We start from the raw sequence: 15,824 nt of genomic DNA, 5'->3' as shown, positions 1-15,824 counted from the left end.
TGACATGCCAAAAGGACCCTGGATCGGGAAGGTCGCTCGAGAAGGAAAGACGTAAAACAATTGGCCTACTGGTAGTGTCCAGCCCGCAACGTACCAGTAGTTTCTCTTCCCCACGATGAGCCCAGACTGTTGCCACTCGGGGCCAGACATGTCTTTGCCAAGTCATCGAAACGTAACGGGAAAACAGAATAGATGTTTAGACTAAATACTGATTCATCGGGTCCAGATGGAGCATTACTAGTCATATTCGAGACCCTTTATCCGTTTTCGTGTAACCGCCCGCCCGAATGATTTGATTGGCCCCCCATCTGCAAAGGGACTGACGTTTGTTACGGTCCCGGCTCCAGCGTCTGGTACAGATATGAGAATGCACGCGTTATTGAACGACATGCTGTCCATTCTGGAAACTTGGAAATTAGAGGACATGGAATAGTTCCTGTGTTGAAGTTTTCCGGATCGTGCTAATCAGGCGCACCAATGAAACATAAACGGCGTCGAGACTCGCCTCGGCCATTGGCTTTCTCGCTGCGCAACTACAAAGAAAGCCAATGCGTTCTAGACACTTGACACAATTCCATGATGGAGTACAAATATTTTGCTTCTCATGAGTCCTCAGGAATTGTCAAGCCAAGCTTAAGAGGAAGAAAGAAAGAAAACCTTGACCATGTCCCCCAATCGCAGTGCCCCTCCAGTATGAGCGACGATTACGAGTGCATACGCGCCAAACAACGACGCTGCCCGTTCTCGACTTGAACCATTACCCAAGTACACCGCATACCGCCTGCATAGTCAAGATTAATACTCGAAAGATAGTACAGCCTACATTGAACAGCGTGGGCTCGGCGGTCGCATCGTAGTACTTCAGGAGCCCTTCCACGACGACTGACCCCAGCCCCGCGTATATCAATGCAGCGTAGATGCCTTGCGCGAGAACACTAGTTAACACACATGAAACATTTTACAGCGACTATGAAGAGGACGGAAGCGGGAAAGAAGGACTCACTGCTTATATCTCGCGCGGGAGAGCTGCGTCTGCGTGCCACGTCGGCACGCACGCGCTGATGCAAGAGCGCACCGCGCCTCTCCCCGAAAACCGTCTGAAACCAGGCCACCTCTGCCTCCTCCGTATCCTTCATCGAGCTAAACGGCCACTGTTCCACAAAGCCTGCCGCGTCTGACTTGGACGCGCCGCCGCTCCGCGCGAGCACCGCGGCGAGGTAGCTGCGCACCACCTCGGGCCGTGCCTCGGCGGCGTGCGGCAGCGTCGTGGCTCTGCGCAGCCATCTGTCCTTTTCCAGGTAGTAAAAGACGAGCACGTTGCAGAAAGCCCCGTATGCGAGGATGGACGCGACCCAATGATGAGCCGCCCACACGGGCCAGCTCATGTCCGCGGGCTTGGCCAGCTGCGCAGCCATTTCGTGGGTGTAGTCTAACGCTGTGCGCAGATTGGCCGGTTCCACAACCATTACACGGCTTTGAAGAAGTTGTGGGTTTTTAACCGATCGGGTGGGCTTGTTATTTTCCATTTCTCGAGTTTAGAATTCAGGGGCAACAGCCGCGCCATCGGAAATTGTGCCTCGCTGATGGACCAACAAGGCTGAATAATCACGCCTTGATCCAACCAACGTCATTTGCAGGCCGTCTGAGCACCAAGCTATCACACAATACAGTCTAATAACGTGGAACATGTCTTCAATGGTCCGTATCTTTTTGTAGGTGGACCTTTACGGAGCACAATCGCTCATATCTACAATCTCAAAGATCTGGTCCTTTTCCAATCGTACTTGGTGATATTCAAATGATGAACCCGACGCAGCTATCGCTATAATATACAAAACACCGTTTCAAGCATATTCCTGTAGGCACGGCCTATGCAGCAGCGCCCTCGCTCTCGCTCTCGTCCAGCCTGGCCGACGCAAACTTGCGCGTTGCCGTGCCTCTCGCAAAGAGAAGATCGAGCTCCTCGTACGTGCGGCCCCTGGACTCTGGAAGCCGGAAAAAGGCCCACACAAGCACCGCAAACGCCATCGACCCCCAGACGAAGCCCGTGTACCCCTTGAGGTTGAGCTCGCTTGGGTTCATAAAGTACGGCTGCAGCACCTGCGAGATGATGGACACGATGTAGTACGAGTTGCGCGCCAGGCAAATCGTCTTTTGCCGCAGGCGCGTGGAGCCAATCTCGGCGGGAATGGCAAAGCCCAGCTGCCCGACGGAGAGCTGGAAGATGAAGGTCCAGACGAGCGTGAGCACGGCCTGCGCGTAGCCGACGGCCTGCTGGGCGTTCCACACGTTGAGGATGCCGATGATGAAGAGCGTCGTGGACATGGCGGCCATGCCAAAGAGGTAGATGGTGCGGCGGCCGAAAAAGGGCATGAGGGCAAACCAGCTGACGAGGGTTCCGACAAGGGCCATGGCCGTGCCGCCCGTGTTGAGGTAGTAGGTCTGCGAGGTATCAAGGCCGACCTGCTGGAAAAAATACTGCAGCCTTGTTAGTGCTTCGGTCATTGTTGTGCAGTCGAGAGCCACTTACTGTCGAATTGTACGCAAAGGAGGACCCAGAAAGGACCTGGCCACCAAACACCACGCAAGCAATCTCTGTCCGCCGAAGCTCTGTTCCTCGGAAGCAGTCGAGGTAGCTCGTGCCCGCACTGAGCTGCACCTCCGTCTCGTTCGTGTGTATAATCTCCGCCAGGGTCGTGTCCGGGTTCAGCCTCTCCGAGACGGTGGCCTGCCTCTGCAGCCTGACCAGCGACTCCCGCGCCCGCTCGTGCTTGCCCACGCGCACGAGATGCCACGGCGACTCGGGCGCCCAGCACAGCACCGGCACGAGGAACACGGGCCACATCCACTGCAGCGCAAAGGGGATGCGGTAGCTCCACTCGTCGGGCCGGGCGACGAGCCCCGCGAGCACGCCCGCGGCGATGAGCTGGCCGACGATGAAGCACATGTTGGTCCAGCTGGTGAAGAAGACGCGCAGCCGCATGGGCAGCACCTCGGACGCGTAGGCGGGCGCGCAGGCGACGAAGACGCCCCACGGCAGGCCGCACAGGAACTGGCCCACGAGCAGCACGGCGATGGACTGCGCGAAAAAGGTGACAAAGATGAAGCACGAGAGCACGAGCAGCGCGCCGATGATGATGTATTTCTGGCCGAAGCGCGTGACAAGGTAGCCGGCGGCGACGACGCCGATGAAGCACCCGACCTGGCTGGCGTTGCCGAGGCCGGCCTGCCAGGAGGCGGAGAGCTGGTGCCGGCCCTTTTCGTCGACAAACTGGCCGTACTTTTTGGCGAACTCGGGGTAGGCGTAAAAGTTGCCGATGAGGATGGTGTCGTAGCCTGTGCCGGGGGGTTAGAAACGGGAGTTATTGCCAAGCAGGAACAATGATTGGAATAGTACCTTCCATGATGACACACATGGACACCATCAGGCACCAGAATATGGCCATGGGGAATGCCTTGACGGCATCCCAGAGCGACAGCTCATGGGCCACTTCGGTCGCTGCTTTGGCTGCGGCCTCGACCTTGGCCGAGACGATGGGGTCATCGACATGCTCCGCCTGGATGGCAGCGTCGTATTTCTTTTCTGCGCTCATCTTTGCCTTTGCGCAGCCAGATATGTAGATTGTTTGAACACAGTCGATCAGATAGACTTATCCAGATACAAATCCACCAAAGAAACCAACGGGGCGGAACCCATGCCTCTTTATACAAGCACGCCCGACAGAGTAATTGACGCACCCGTGGCCCAGTATTTACCCCGGACGAGGTCTGGCACTTGCAGGGTGGTTTGGCATACGGGGGTCGAGAACTTGTTGTGTGCTGCGCGTACGACGGCTGAATGGCCTCCAACCCTTGCGTGTGTAGGGAAGCGCGCCAAGGTGACGAGCAGTGTCTCGGTCCGACAACAGGCCAATGAGTCGCGAAATTTCAATAGCCGGGGGAGGACTAGATGAGGCGCCCTGCATCACCTGGCGGCGGCCGTGCTAATAAGGCCAGTGTGGCGTCGGGGCGATTGACCGTGATGCGGGGTCCGGGGAAATAGAAACAGCAAGATGGGGAAATACTACTTTACTTGCGCGGAGGAAACGACCCGTCTAGAACATGGGAGGCTTAACGCAGCATTGCTTAGCTAGCTTGGCTGGGGAAAAGGAAATGTCAAGGCTGAAGATTGATACCACGTGTGTTGATAATGGTGCTCGGCTGTAAGTCGCAATCCCGGAACAAGCCTTGATGATCTCTGGGTAGCAGGCGTTCTTGAAGCCACTGCGCGATAGTGCAGCCACATTGTTGGCCAGATGGTTTCCTGTGTAGCGTCTCCCTTCTGCAGAGTTGCCGGATCGCCAGCTGCTCCTTTGTTTGCAAAGCTGGGTGTACTTGATGTCAAGAGAAGAGCAGAAGGCATGGCCGTAGCCACAATTCACCTGCCTGGCCGAAACGTCGTACTGGTGCACCTCAACTGATAGCGACATGGCAGCGTATACTGAGACATTCCACTAGTCTTATCAAATATTCGCAAAAGAACTGGTGACTTGTGCAAGGGCTGAAAATTACTGCGTGCCATGGCTTGGCCCATGATCTTCAAGGCCGGCCTCGCTACGAGGCGCCACAACGGCAACACCACAACCTGGCCACATCTTTCAGCCAAGGACCGCCGACCGAACTCGGCATTTTCCAACCATTCCCAACACTGAGTTTTCATTACGCTACATTTACGATACATTCTCAACAAAAGCCCCGACAAGTCTTCAATTTTAGGCAGGGATTATCGGTCGAGGGCTTGCGTAGCGGCGCCGGCGCCGGCGGACGGTGCGGGGAACGCCTCCTTCACCCGGGGATATATTCGGACAATAGCCCAGCTTGGCACGCTGCGTCTCAACTACCGACTCCAATTCCACAAGAGCTCTCCGGACCGACAAGAGGTTACAGATCATGTTCAATGGCATATAAGTCCCTAGACGCAGGGTAAGTCGGCATGTCACAAGCTGCGCAAAAGCGACCCCGTGGCTGACATTGGAGTGGCGTTTCAAGTACATACCAAAGCATGCAGATTCACATTGAGGCGAGCCAAGCAAGCGCAGCAATGGAGCTTGATCGTATGTTGTCCCTACTTTTTCCCACATTCTGCTTCTTCGCAGTGATGGCTGATTTGTCTGCTTTTTTTCTTACAGCGGTCGTGGTGGATGGCACGTCCTTTGCCCTCAACGGCCGCAACCTCTCCTACCGGTTCCACGTCGATGACGCCAGCGGCGACCTCGTCTCCTCGCACTTTGGCGCCTCACTGCCCTCCACGCTCCCCGACGCGGCCGTCGGGCGCCAGGGCGGATGGTCCAACATGGGCGACGTGCGGCGCGAGTTTCCCGACCTCGGCCGCGGCGACTTTCGCGCGCCGGCGTTTCGCGTCCGCACCGCCGCGGGCGGCACCGTCACGGCCCTCAAGTACCAGTCGCACGAGGTCCGTCCTGGGAAGGCGGCGCTGGAGGGCCTGCCGTCGACAGTGGCCGCGGGAGGCGAGGCGTCGACGCTGGTGATTCACTTGTTAGACAAGCACAGCCAGATTGCGGCGGAGCTAATGTATACCGTGTTTCCGGAGCACGATGCCATTGCGAGGAGTGTCAAGATTACGAATAAAGGAAAGGGAGACATCACGGTGGAAAAGTTGGCGAGCATCAGCGTGGATCTGCCGCATGCAGAGTATGACATGATTGGCCTCCGTGGCGAATGGACGCGAGAATGCAGCAGGACTCGTCGTGCAATCGACTACGGCTCACAAGGGTAAGTACCCGTTGCTAGCTCACTTTTGGCGATATCTGTCGTACTAAACTGCGTATGCATCAGCTTTGGAAGCATGGTCGGATACTCCTCCCACTTCCACAACCCCTTTGTCGCACTCGCACCACCAACTACGACCGAATCCGACGGGGAAGCCTGGGGCTTCTCCCTCGTCTACTCTGGCTCCTTCCGCGCCGAAGTCGAAAAGAGCCCGCACGGCGCGGTGCGCACCCAGATCGGGCTCCACGACGCGCAGCTCTCATGGCCGCTCGGCCCCGGCGAGGCACTCGTGTCGCCCGAGTGCGTGGCCGTGTACTCCAACGCCGGCGTCGGGGGCATGTCGCGGCGTCTGCACCGGCTGTACCGGCGGCACCTCATCCGCAGCTCGTTTGTGGACCAGCCGCGGCCGGTGCTGCTCAATAGTTGGGAGGGCGTCTACTTTGACTTTGACGGGGACACCATCGTGGAGATGGCGTCCGCCACCGCCGACCTCGGCGTCAAGCTCTTTGTCATGGACGATGGTTGGTTCGGTGCCAAGTACCCGCGCACGAGCGACCACGCGGGCCTGGGCGACTGGACGCCCAATCCTGCGCGCTTCCCCGACGGGCTCAAGAATGTCGTCGATAGAACCACGGCGCTTACCGTCGCAGGGTCGGACGAGAAGCTCAAGTTCGGCATCTGGGTCGAGCCCGAAATGGTCAATCCCAAGTCGGAGCTTTTCGACAAGCATCCCGACTGGGCACTCCAGGCCGACGGCTATCCGCTCACAGAAGCCCGCAACCAGCTCGTGCTAAACCTCGCCCTGCCCGCGGTGCAAGATTTTATCATTGATAGCATGACAACTCTGCTGCGCAGTGCGCCCATCGCCTACGTCAAGTGGGACAACAACCGCGGCATCCACGAGACGCCCGCCCCCACGGTTTTCCACGCCTACATGCTTGGTCTGTACCGCGTGCTCGGCGAGCTCACCACACGCTTCCACGACATCCTCTGGGAGGGCTGCGCCTCGGGCGGCGGCCGGTTCGATGCGGGCATGCTGCCGTACTTTCCGCAGTCCTGGACATCCGACAACACAGACCCGGTCGACCGCATCGCCATTCAATTTGGTACGACCGTCGCATACCCCGCGTCGACCATGGGCGCCCACGTCGCCAAGGTACCCAACGAGACGACGAAACGCGTAACATCGCTGGCGTTCCGCGCGCACGTCGCCATGATGGGTGGCTCGTTCGGCTTCGAGCTGGATCCGCGCGGCGGGGACATTCCCGACGCGGATCGGGCGCAGATCCCCGCGCTCATCAAGCTGGCGGAGAAGATCAACCCCATTGTCGTGAATGGCGATTTGTGGAAGTTGAGCCTACCAGGCGAGTCGAATCACCCCGCGGCGCTCTTCTTGGCGGAAGACGGATCGCGGGGCGTCTTGTTTGCGTTTCAGATGTTGGGACAGACGGTGCACAGCCAACCGACGCTACGTCTGCAGGGACTGAATGCGAATGCGCACTACCGTCTGGACGGGGAAAAGGAGTACTCGGGTGCAACGTTGATGAATGGTGGGCTGCAGTTCCGCTTTGCTGGTGATTACGACAGCAGGGCCATGCTCATCGAGCGGGTGTAAAATTGGGCGTGGCCGATTGAACAAAGTGGGACTTGACAGCCTCGACCATTTGTGATATCGATGAGAAATAGAGTCTTTCAAAAATCTTGTTCCAATCTGGGTTTGTTCCGGCAAGTGCGCACAGATACAAATCGTCAAGCGTTGACGGGAAAGTCATGGTATAGGGTAGCGGATTGTGATGCTAGCCCAAACCAGCGCGCATAGCTATCATCGACCAAACAACGCAAAAATGGTAACGATAAACATGCCAGGCTATCTGAGAGCTTGGGTATGTAACTAAAATGTCGTGAAACTCGTCTCGTAAAGGTGGTTGGCTCTGCAGTCCAGCTCAAGCGCTATGACGACGGCACGGTTGCTTTCCCACTTGAGATACCACACCAACAGCAGCAGCGGCCTCGCTTAGAAGCAACGCCATATTATGATCCCTGCTTCTATTTATCAGATAGAGTACTCATCCTTGACTTACCAATACGAGGGGTACGGTAAAGTACCGGGAGGAGTATACGTATACGTGTGAGCTATATGGCGATTCAGATACTCCGTAAATATTTCCCAATACAAATCCGTGGAACCTGGCGTCGAGTTCAAGGGACAGACATAGCAGTTGAATTCAAGAGTAACTTTGTAAATAGCAGGGAGCAAGCTGGGCGTCTCGGCCGAAAGGTTACACCTGCAATATCCACACTGCAGGGCCGTTACCAGCTTGCATGCTTGAGCAGATTGGCATCTGACTGGGGCACAATGGCTAAGACGGGCCACTCCGTGAGCGAGGCGGATAAGCCTTGGGAGCCTATCTGGTGGAGCGGGCCTGAGAACAGCATGCCGGTCTCCGAAGCAGTGCTCGTATAATTGCGAGCGCGCATTTGATCTTGGACGGCTGACCGGCGGTGGTTCGACTCGGCATAGGGACAGGAAGCCCCTATCTCGAAAACGCCGTCGGCCAGACCGGGGACACTGTGCATGTAGCGCCGAGGAAAAAGCTGGAATGTGATGTAGAGATGGACCCTCGTGAGCCTCGGCGACGCACAAGGTGGATAAGGAAAATTTGACCTCGCCGGAAGAATATCCAAAACGATCTGACAACATGAACTAGTGTTCTATTTTTCGTCACTGAATCCCTGTCGAGGCTAGAACGGCGTGGCCGGCCCTGGCGTCGCGATCCACCTCGTCGGCTGCAGGAGATGGATTTGGACCCTCATTGCGACGAGGGTGGACAGGAGAGATCTCGAAAAGCCCGCAATGGGTTCATATACGATGGAGACTGTAGCTCATGAAACCGCGGGTTCGGACGGCTATATGCACAAGCCCTGTACTGCAGAGAGCACATATGTATTGTTATTGCGTGTGTGGGCTGGTTGGTGCGGATCGAAGCAGCCGATAGACGATAACCGGCGGCATGTGAAAGACACGAGCAGAGAGCCAACACCAGAAGAACCTCGCAAGCCACAGCGGAATGAGAGCACCAATGCCAGCACTGACAAACGAAGATTTTGGCTTGCTAGTTTTGTGCAGAAACTTTTGGCTGCAGGGCCCCTGGAGAGCAGGGTAAGGGGAGATTCGTGCTGGATGGTCATATGACTGGCCGTTGCTTCCAGCTTGGTCTGATCTCGGACAACGGTGCGGAGGCTGCCAGGACGAATGAGAGACCTGTGTTTAAATCTGGGGAATGACTTTGTGCCAACAGCCATTGGCCAGAGGGTACAAGCCTTCAGGGTGGTGGTGTCTGGTGGATTCGATCATCCCATGAGCCAAAGCGCATCAACAGGAATTGTCTTGAAGACCAGCCACGCTATCCGTAATAGTGAACGAACTGCAGCTTGGTAATTTTGTGGCCGTGGTATTGGATGCAGTGAACCATGCGGGCTGTAAATAGTGCCATTTGGCAGGTCGCAGCTGCATACACTTTTCTTTAGCGGCGCGCCACAGTCCTTGAACTACACCTACCATTGAAGGGAACATCTGGGTATAATTGGGCAGAGTGTAGGCCGGCAGGATCGAGCCGCCCGTACGAAGGCGAGGTTATGCGCCACCTGTTCGTGGTATTGGCTATTGTGACGGCGCGTGGCACAGACTAAGTATAGGTCGAATGGTGGATATGTTGGCAGAACGCATCCTCTGGTACAGTAGAGCAGTCGCTGTGAGGGTTCTGGACAGCTTGGCATAGGAAAATGTGGCGTATTCGGGGCAATACGCATGTATAGGACCATTGGTGATAACTAGCTGGGCATAATTTAGAAGGAAGGGCAAGCTTGAGCAATGGCAAGTCTGGCGCGGCGCGGCGCGGACGTTGCCCAGTTGGGGCCGTGGGCCGATGTTCAGGATCATGACGCCGGAGAAGCTGCAGTAGTCTACTTAGTCTCAATCTGCTAGACATGGACAGGGACACAACATGTCGGACGACGGTCGAGGGCGCTTAGCATTGGCCGAGAGCAGGAGTTTGAAGATGGTCGTGAGCGCCGGCTTGCGCCTCGGAGCAATAGAGCCTCTCGGGATGCCCTGAATGCGGCACATGTTAACACTCAGCAACGAGAGAGCCTGACAGCCATTGATAACCGTAATCAAGCCCAGACAATTTAACCCATTGTGCTACTAGCTTGGCCGGCGGCGGCGGAGGTGGAGCTGACGTCGGCCAATATGTTTCTGTCTTTGACGGTGCAGGGACTAAAATTGACTGTGCGGGTAGGAGAGCCCTGCTGTGAGCTGGTTGCGTGGACTCATCAACTCGTGGGAGCGTCGTGGGATGGGTTATCTTATGATGTATATGTGGCAACGAGCATGACCACGATGCAGTCACGCGTGAATGATGCAGGCAGTGCAATGCGGGGAGAAAGTTTGCGAGGCGGAATTTTTTGTTGAAGCCGAGAGGCCGTGAGGCGCGGGGAAGACGGACAAGCTCGGTTACATGGGCTGTTTGGTTGGGGCAAGGGCCACCTGCCGTTGTACTTTTACAGCGCTTCACCTGACAGCTCGCCCACTGTAAATAGCAGGCAGCAAGACGCATCACCACGAGAAAGACAGATGGTGGCAACGTACGACGTATGCATTGCTTGAGCCGCCAGCCGATAGTTGCCTCGGACTGGGGAGTTACATGATACCTATCGCCGAACCCCTCCGCAGATCCCGGATGAGGTGCATGTAGGCCGTGATAGTGCTGGTCACTGGTCAAGCCTGGGCTTGTTGGGGCTGGCCGGAGAGTCCGAGGCAGTTGAGCAGCCAGAGCAGCCGGCGAGACGAAACGGGGGATGTAGATGCAGGACAACTAGCTCCTGTGCTTGGGAAATCAATCTCATCCATGGGTAAAATAAAACGTCGCTGCCCGCTTTCGAGCTCGCGGTGGGCAGCTCTTCTACGTCGAACAATGTCGCGTTGGAGGGGCTGTAAAGAAATTAGCCAGTGGCTGAAAGGCTCTTTGCAAGCCCTTTGCAAGCCCTCTGCAAGCCGCACTTGCTCGAGCACAGCACTGCGTCCTGGCTCCTGGCCACTGGCCACTGGCCACTGGCCACTCGTTGCAAGGCTCACCCCCGCAACGCCTCCACCATAGCTACGCTAGCGCCCTTTTCCCCCAGACACACAGGGGACCCAGTCCACTATTCCACTCTGGCTGCGACTGGCAGACAGGCAAACAGGCACTTTCACGTCGCCGCAGCCACTAAGCTTCCCCCAGCACAGCGCTGAAGGCCTGCCCACAGCTTGGCCGTGGCTGGGCAACGCCGCGGCGCAACCTGGAGCTCTTCCCAGTAACAGTACCCAGCACCGCCAGCAACAACCCAGCCCGGCCCAGCCCAGCCCAGCCCAGCTCCCACCGCGCTAGCTTCAGCCTGCCTTGGCTTCTCGCGCAGCCTCTCCACCCGCGTCCTCCCAAAAGTCTCGTTGCTGGCTGCTCCAAAGGCTCCTCTCTCGATCCCGCGCCGGCTCGCCTAACCCCGTCCCTGTCCAGTCCTGTCCTGTCCTGTCCAGTCCACTCGACTCTCCAATTTCTTTTTATCAGCGTCATCGCCGGCTCCATCGCCATCTTCCTTTTCCTCTGCCTCTCTTCTTGCTGTCCCTCTCCGTCCCTTCCTGCACCCTCCCTAGCTCTCCACCTAGACGGCTGCACCGCACCCCAACAATCCATCATGACGGACTACACTTCGGGCATCATGCCCCTGACCCAGGTCCATCGCCCTCCTTTCACCGTCCAGGCTCCTGGCGTCGAAAAGGTCCCCGGCGAGACCATCCCCCGCCGTCACCCGCGTGCAAAGAACGGCCTTCTCAACCGTCCGGCCAAGGACGTCCACACAGTCTTCGATATTGTTCGTCGCAGCGCCCGCGTCTACCCCAACAACAACGCTGTCGGCACCCGCAAGCTCGTCAAGCTTCACAAGGAAACCAAAAAGGTCAAGAAAAATGTCGATGGCGAGGTCCGCGAGGTCGACAAGGAGTGGCAGTTCTTTGAGCTCTCCCCATTCTCCTTCATGAACTACAAGCAGTACGAGGAGCTCGTCCTCGAGGTTGCCTCTGGCCTGCGTCACCACGGCCTCGGCTCAGAGGACAAGCTGCACCTCTTTGCTACCACCAGCGCCTGCTGGTCCTCCATTGCCCATGCTTGCGCTTCGCAGTCCATCTCCATCGTCACCGCCTACGACACCCTAGGCGAGAGCGGCGTTGCCCACTCGCTCCTCCAGACCGATGCCAAGGCCATGTTTGTCGACCCTCACCTGCTCAAGACTGCCTCCAAGCCCATCAAGGACTCCAAGGTCAAGCTCGTCATCATCAACGAGGAGTCCATCTTCGCCGAAGGCGGCGAGGTCGAGAAATTCAGGTCCGACCACCCTGAGCTCACTGTCGTCACCTTCGAGGAGCTTCGCGAGGCCGGCAAGAACAACATGGTCGAGCCCAACCCCGCGAAGGACAAGGACCTCTTCTGCATCATGTATACCTCCGGATCTACTGGCCTTCCCAAGGGTGCCTGCATCACCCACGAGTCTCTCGTCTCTGGCAGTAAGTTTGCGCCTCTACCCCCTCCTCTTCCGTCCGCTATCTAACCCTGTCCTCTCCTAGTCACTGGTCTCCTCACCTGCGTCGACGAATGCGTTAGCGACAAAGAAGTTGTTCTCGCCTACCTCCCCCTCGCCCACATCTTCGAAATGGCCCTCGAGAACCTGCTCATGTTCATTGGTGGAACCGTTGGCTACGGCAACCCCCGCACACTCTCTGACACCTCTGTCAAGAACTGCGCTGGTGACATGCGCGAGCTCAGACCTACCGTCATGGTCGGTGTCCCCCAGGTTTGGGAGACTGTCAAGAAGGGCGTCATGGCCAAGCTCGAGGGCGCCAGCTCTATCCAGCAGAGCCTCTTCTGGGGTGCCTTCAACTACAAGACCTTCATGACCAGAAATAAGCTGCCATTTGCTAGCATCTTTGACAGCATTGTCTTTTCCAAGGTTCGCACTCTCACTGGTGGCCGTCTCCGTTTCACCATGAACGGTGCTAGCGGCATCTCCGAGGGCACCAAGCACTTCCTTTCCCTCATTCTCGGCCCTATGCTTGTCGGCTACGGTCTCACCGAGACCTGTGCCAACGGCGCTCTCGGCTGCCCTCTCGAGTACTCGCCGTTTGCCATCGGTCCCATTCCCGCGTCCATCGAGGTCAAGCTCGTTTCCATCCCCGAAATTGGCTACGACGCCGACGCCAAGGTTCCCCAGGGCGAGATCTGGATGCGTGGTCTCCCCGTTATGAAGGAGTACTTCAACAACCCAGAGGAGACTGCTAAGGCCATTACCGAAGACGGCTGGTTTAAGAGCGGTGATATTGGTGAGTTTGATGAGAACGGCCATCTCAAGGTCATCGACCGTGTCAAGAACCTCGTCAAGATGGCTGGTGGTGAATACATTGCCCTCGAGAAGGTCGAGTCCGTCTACCGCGGCACTCAGACCGTCGCCAACATCATGATCCACGCCGACCCCGAGAAGACCCGCCCCATTGCCGTTATCATGGCCAACGCCCCTGTCCTCGCCCAAAAGGCCAAGGACCTTGGCATCGACGAGCACCACATGCACAACGACCCCAAGATCAACTCCCTTGTGCTCAAGGATCTCCAGGCTACCGGTCGCCGCGGTGGTCTTAGCGGCATGGAGATTGTTGCTGGCGTTGTCATTACCGAGGAAGAATGGCTGCCCCCCACTGTAAGTTTCTCCCGAGAGCTGGTATTTTGCACTCAAACACTAAAACTGACTTTCTCAGGGTCTTGTCACTGCTACCCAGAAGCTCAACCGCAAGGCTATCCGCGAGCGCTACGACAAGGAAATTATCGAGTGCCTCAAGAAGATCTAAACGACGACACGACACCTCTCCAACGAGACGACGGCGAGACCATGGGAAAACGCATACATCGTTTCCGCACGAGTCTCGGGAATGGTTTACACGGATGAAAGTGGGGACGATGATACCGCCCGTTGCGTGAAGCCGCAACGTGTTTCTTTTTACCTGTTTGCTTGTTACGATTCTTGTCTTTTTATTTCAACGGCTGGACATTTTTTGCGTAGCTTAATGTTTGTATTGTAGGTAATCTCTGCTCTCGTTCGAAGCGAGAGCAATGTATCAACATGTGCAATCTTGTTGACCGAATTTCCTGATTCCCCCCTTGAGTGATGAACTTGCTAAACATGGTCGTACATGATCGATCAAAATGTCCGTATTCCGTTGCATCAAACGAATGGTGGACGTGGCTAAAAGACACAAGGAAGAAGTCAATAAAATAAGAGAAGTAAGAAAAAAAAAGAAAAGAAAAGTAAAAACAGGCAAACGAGAAAGACAATAAAAGTAAAAGAATAACTTTTTGCCTAAGTCTGCAGTTGGCGTAATTCATCTATACGCCTGAGACTATTTGTATGTTCTAGGCGTTTCATGGCTAAGGGCGGGAAGAATAGCCGGTCATTGACGATGCAGCCTCTCTTGCCTTCGCAGGCTTGCTCGCTCGCGCCAATCTTCGTATAAAAGACATCATCGAGGCCTCATCGAGGAGGCATCCCACCTGGCCCATCGGGTGTTTTGAATCTGAGTCCCCCAAGCCACGGGACGGTCTTCAACCATAGAGCGAAGGTGTTGGTTGATCGCACGGACGAGCCTGTAAAGTCGGGTTAGCAGGGCGGCCTTATACCTGGAGAAGAAAGAGAGAATGGACGGTTGATCTGCTTACGTTTTCAGTTCGGAGATGTCGGACCCGGCCGTGCCATTCCAATCCTGCTGATCTTTATACTGTGTTCGGAGAAGGCGATGCTGACAAAAAAGCTCTCGGTGCTTTTCGTCAAGCGCGTGGTGCTTTTTATCGAGGCCGTTTTGCTTTCTGTTGAGGTCGTTGTGCTTTTGGTCAAGGTCATGCTGCCATCTCGTGAGTTCGCTATGCTGTCTACCCAGGGAATCTTCGTGAGCCTCCAGCCTCTTCTGCAGACTCACCAGGGTTGTGAGTATTATAGCCGTGTCCTGCTCCCGCTGGGCTGCATGGCGCGAGTGCCGTCGAAACCGAGCGATGACACGAAGAAGCCCGCTTCCAATACCGCCTAAAACCATCAACATTAGTTTCCAGAATATGTTGATGATGGAAGCGCAGCTCGATACAGAGGCCATTAACAGCGAAAAGAAAGGCATGACGAGAGATGAAAGAAGAAGTGGCTGTGCCTGGTAGAATACGCACTATGCAACCGCCCTGGTTGCAGAGAGTGACAGAACGAGGCAATGAAGAGGGAAGTGTGGAATGCAAAACTTCTTACATGTGGGGTTGAAGAGCAAGGGATTAAATAGAGGAGAGGATGTGAGAGCAGGAGAAAAGAAATATGGGTGGTAAAAAGCTGCTCGTTTCACTACCCCTCAGAGCAAACGCGTGGTCCTGTCCAGGTCCAATTGATACGTGTGAGCTGGTAAACGTACCCGTGGCTTTTGGCTATATCAAAGAGTAAGCCCCATCTATTTATTCGTTAGAGCAGTGTTGTGGAACAAAAATGATTTTGCCAGTTCGAAACGGACGACATGCGTGGAAGAAGACCGACCACGCACAGCTTCACCGGTGACGCAGAGACTGCAAGCAGAGAGTCATTAGTTCATACAGGACTATTTGGAATCTCCTACAAAATAAATTAGCTCCCAAAGACAGTTTCTGGTAAAATCTAGTATTTAGTGATCGGGTTGTAGAGAGTCGATCTTGCAAGTCAGCAATTGCTTCCTCAGCCGCGGCATCCCAAGCCTCCAGGACTTTCAGTAGCTCCTGGATAATGGCCGTCATTTTACCATCACAAACAAGCCAAGGTCCTGATCTTTGAGAGCTCGAAGAAAGAACGGAAGCAGAAGATGGAGCTCGCTACTGTCACGCAGGCAAGCACATGCAAGTCAGGGCATAAAAATTCAAAACTTGCCAGAGAATAAGGATCCTGATAGAGCCAAGTTCAGTAATGTAATCTCACTACTG

At 55.8% G+C, this 15,824-nt stretch overlaps 6 protein-coding genes across 6 annotated transcripts; 2 read left to right on the top strand and 4 right to left on the bottom strand.

Moving 5' to 3' along the window:
- Nucleotides 1-757: 757 nt before the first annotated feature.
- On the bottom strand, nucleotides 758-1,415 carry LMH87_010954 (uncharacterized protein; the record flags this gene model as incomplete). Its single annotated transcript, XM_056200014.1, has 2 exons — nucleotides 758-921; nucleotides 1,004-1,415. 2 exons carry the CDS (start codon nucleotides 1,413-1,415, stop codon nucleotides 758-760), a joined length of 576 nt encoding a protein of 191 aa, XP_056051906.1.
- Nucleotides 1,416-1,869: 454 nt separating this feature from the next.
- Nucleotides 1,870-3,593, bottom strand: LMH87_010953 (uncharacterized protein; the record flags this gene model as incomplete). Its single annotated transcript, XM_056200013.1, has 3 exons — nucleotides 1,870-2,478; nucleotides 2,531-3,336; nucleotides 3,398-3,593. The coding sequence occupies 3 exons, from the start codon at nucleotides 3,591-3,593 to the stop codon at nucleotides 1,870-1,872; spliced, it is 1,611 nt and encodes a 536-aa protein (XP_056051905.1).
- Nucleotides 3,594-4,936: 1,343 nt separating this feature from the next.
- Nucleotides 4,937-7,384, top strand: LMH87_010952 (uncharacterized protein; the record flags this gene model as incomplete). The annotated part of the gene is made up of 4 exons (XM_056200012.1): nucleotides 4,937-4,962; nucleotides 5,029-5,093; nucleotides 5,169-5,772; nucleotides 5,836-7,384. 4 exons carry the CDS (start codon nucleotides 4,937-4,939, stop codon nucleotides 7,382-7,384), a joined length of 2,244 nt encoding a protein of 747 aa, XP_056051904.1.
- A 1,789-nt stretch (nucleotides 7,385-9,173) lies between these two features.
- LMH87_010951 (uncharacterized protein) lies at nucleotides 9,174-9,895 on the bottom strand (the record flags this gene model as incomplete). Its single annotated transcript, XM_056200011.1, has 4 exons — nucleotides 9,174-9,277; nucleotides 9,329-9,414; nucleotides 9,507-9,722; nucleotides 9,774-9,895. The coding sequence occupies 4 exons, from the start codon at nucleotides 9,893-9,895 to the stop codon at nucleotides 9,174-9,176; spliced, it is 528 nt and encodes a 175-aa protein (XP_056051903.1).
- A 1,604-nt stretch (nucleotides 9,896-11,499) lies between these two features.
- LMH87_010950 (uncharacterized protein) lies at nucleotides 11,500-13,696 on the top strand (the record flags this gene model as incomplete). Its single annotated transcript, XM_056200010.1, has 3 exons — nucleotides 11,500-12,364; nucleotides 12,425-13,548; nucleotides 13,607-13,696. The coding sequence occupies 3 exons, from the start codon at nucleotides 11,500-11,502 to the stop codon at nucleotides 13,694-13,696; spliced, it is 2,079 nt and encodes a 692-aa protein (XP_056051902.1).
- A 669-nt stretch (nucleotides 13,697-14,365) lies between these two features.
- LMH87_010949 (uncharacterized protein) lies at nucleotides 14,366-15,010 on the bottom strand (the record flags this gene model as incomplete). The annotated part of the gene is made up of 3 exons (XM_056200008.1): nucleotides 14,366-14,489; nucleotides 14,562-14,743; nucleotides 14,819-15,010. The coding sequence occupies 3 exons, from the start codon at nucleotides 15,008-15,010 to the stop codon at nucleotides 14,366-14,368; spliced, it is 498 nt and encodes a 165-aa protein (XP_056051901.1).
- Nucleotides 15,011-15,824: the final 814 nt, after the last annotated feature.

Source organism: Akanthomyces muscarius, chromosome 4 (assembly GCF_028009165.1).
Source record: "Akanthomyces muscarius strain Ve6 chromosome 4, whole genome shotgun sequence".
NCBI lineage: Eukaryota > Fungi > Ascomycota > Sordariomycetes > Hypocreales > Cordycipitaceae > Akanthomyces > Akanthomyces muscarius.
This window is presented reverse-complemented; position numbering and strand designations above follow the sequence as displayed.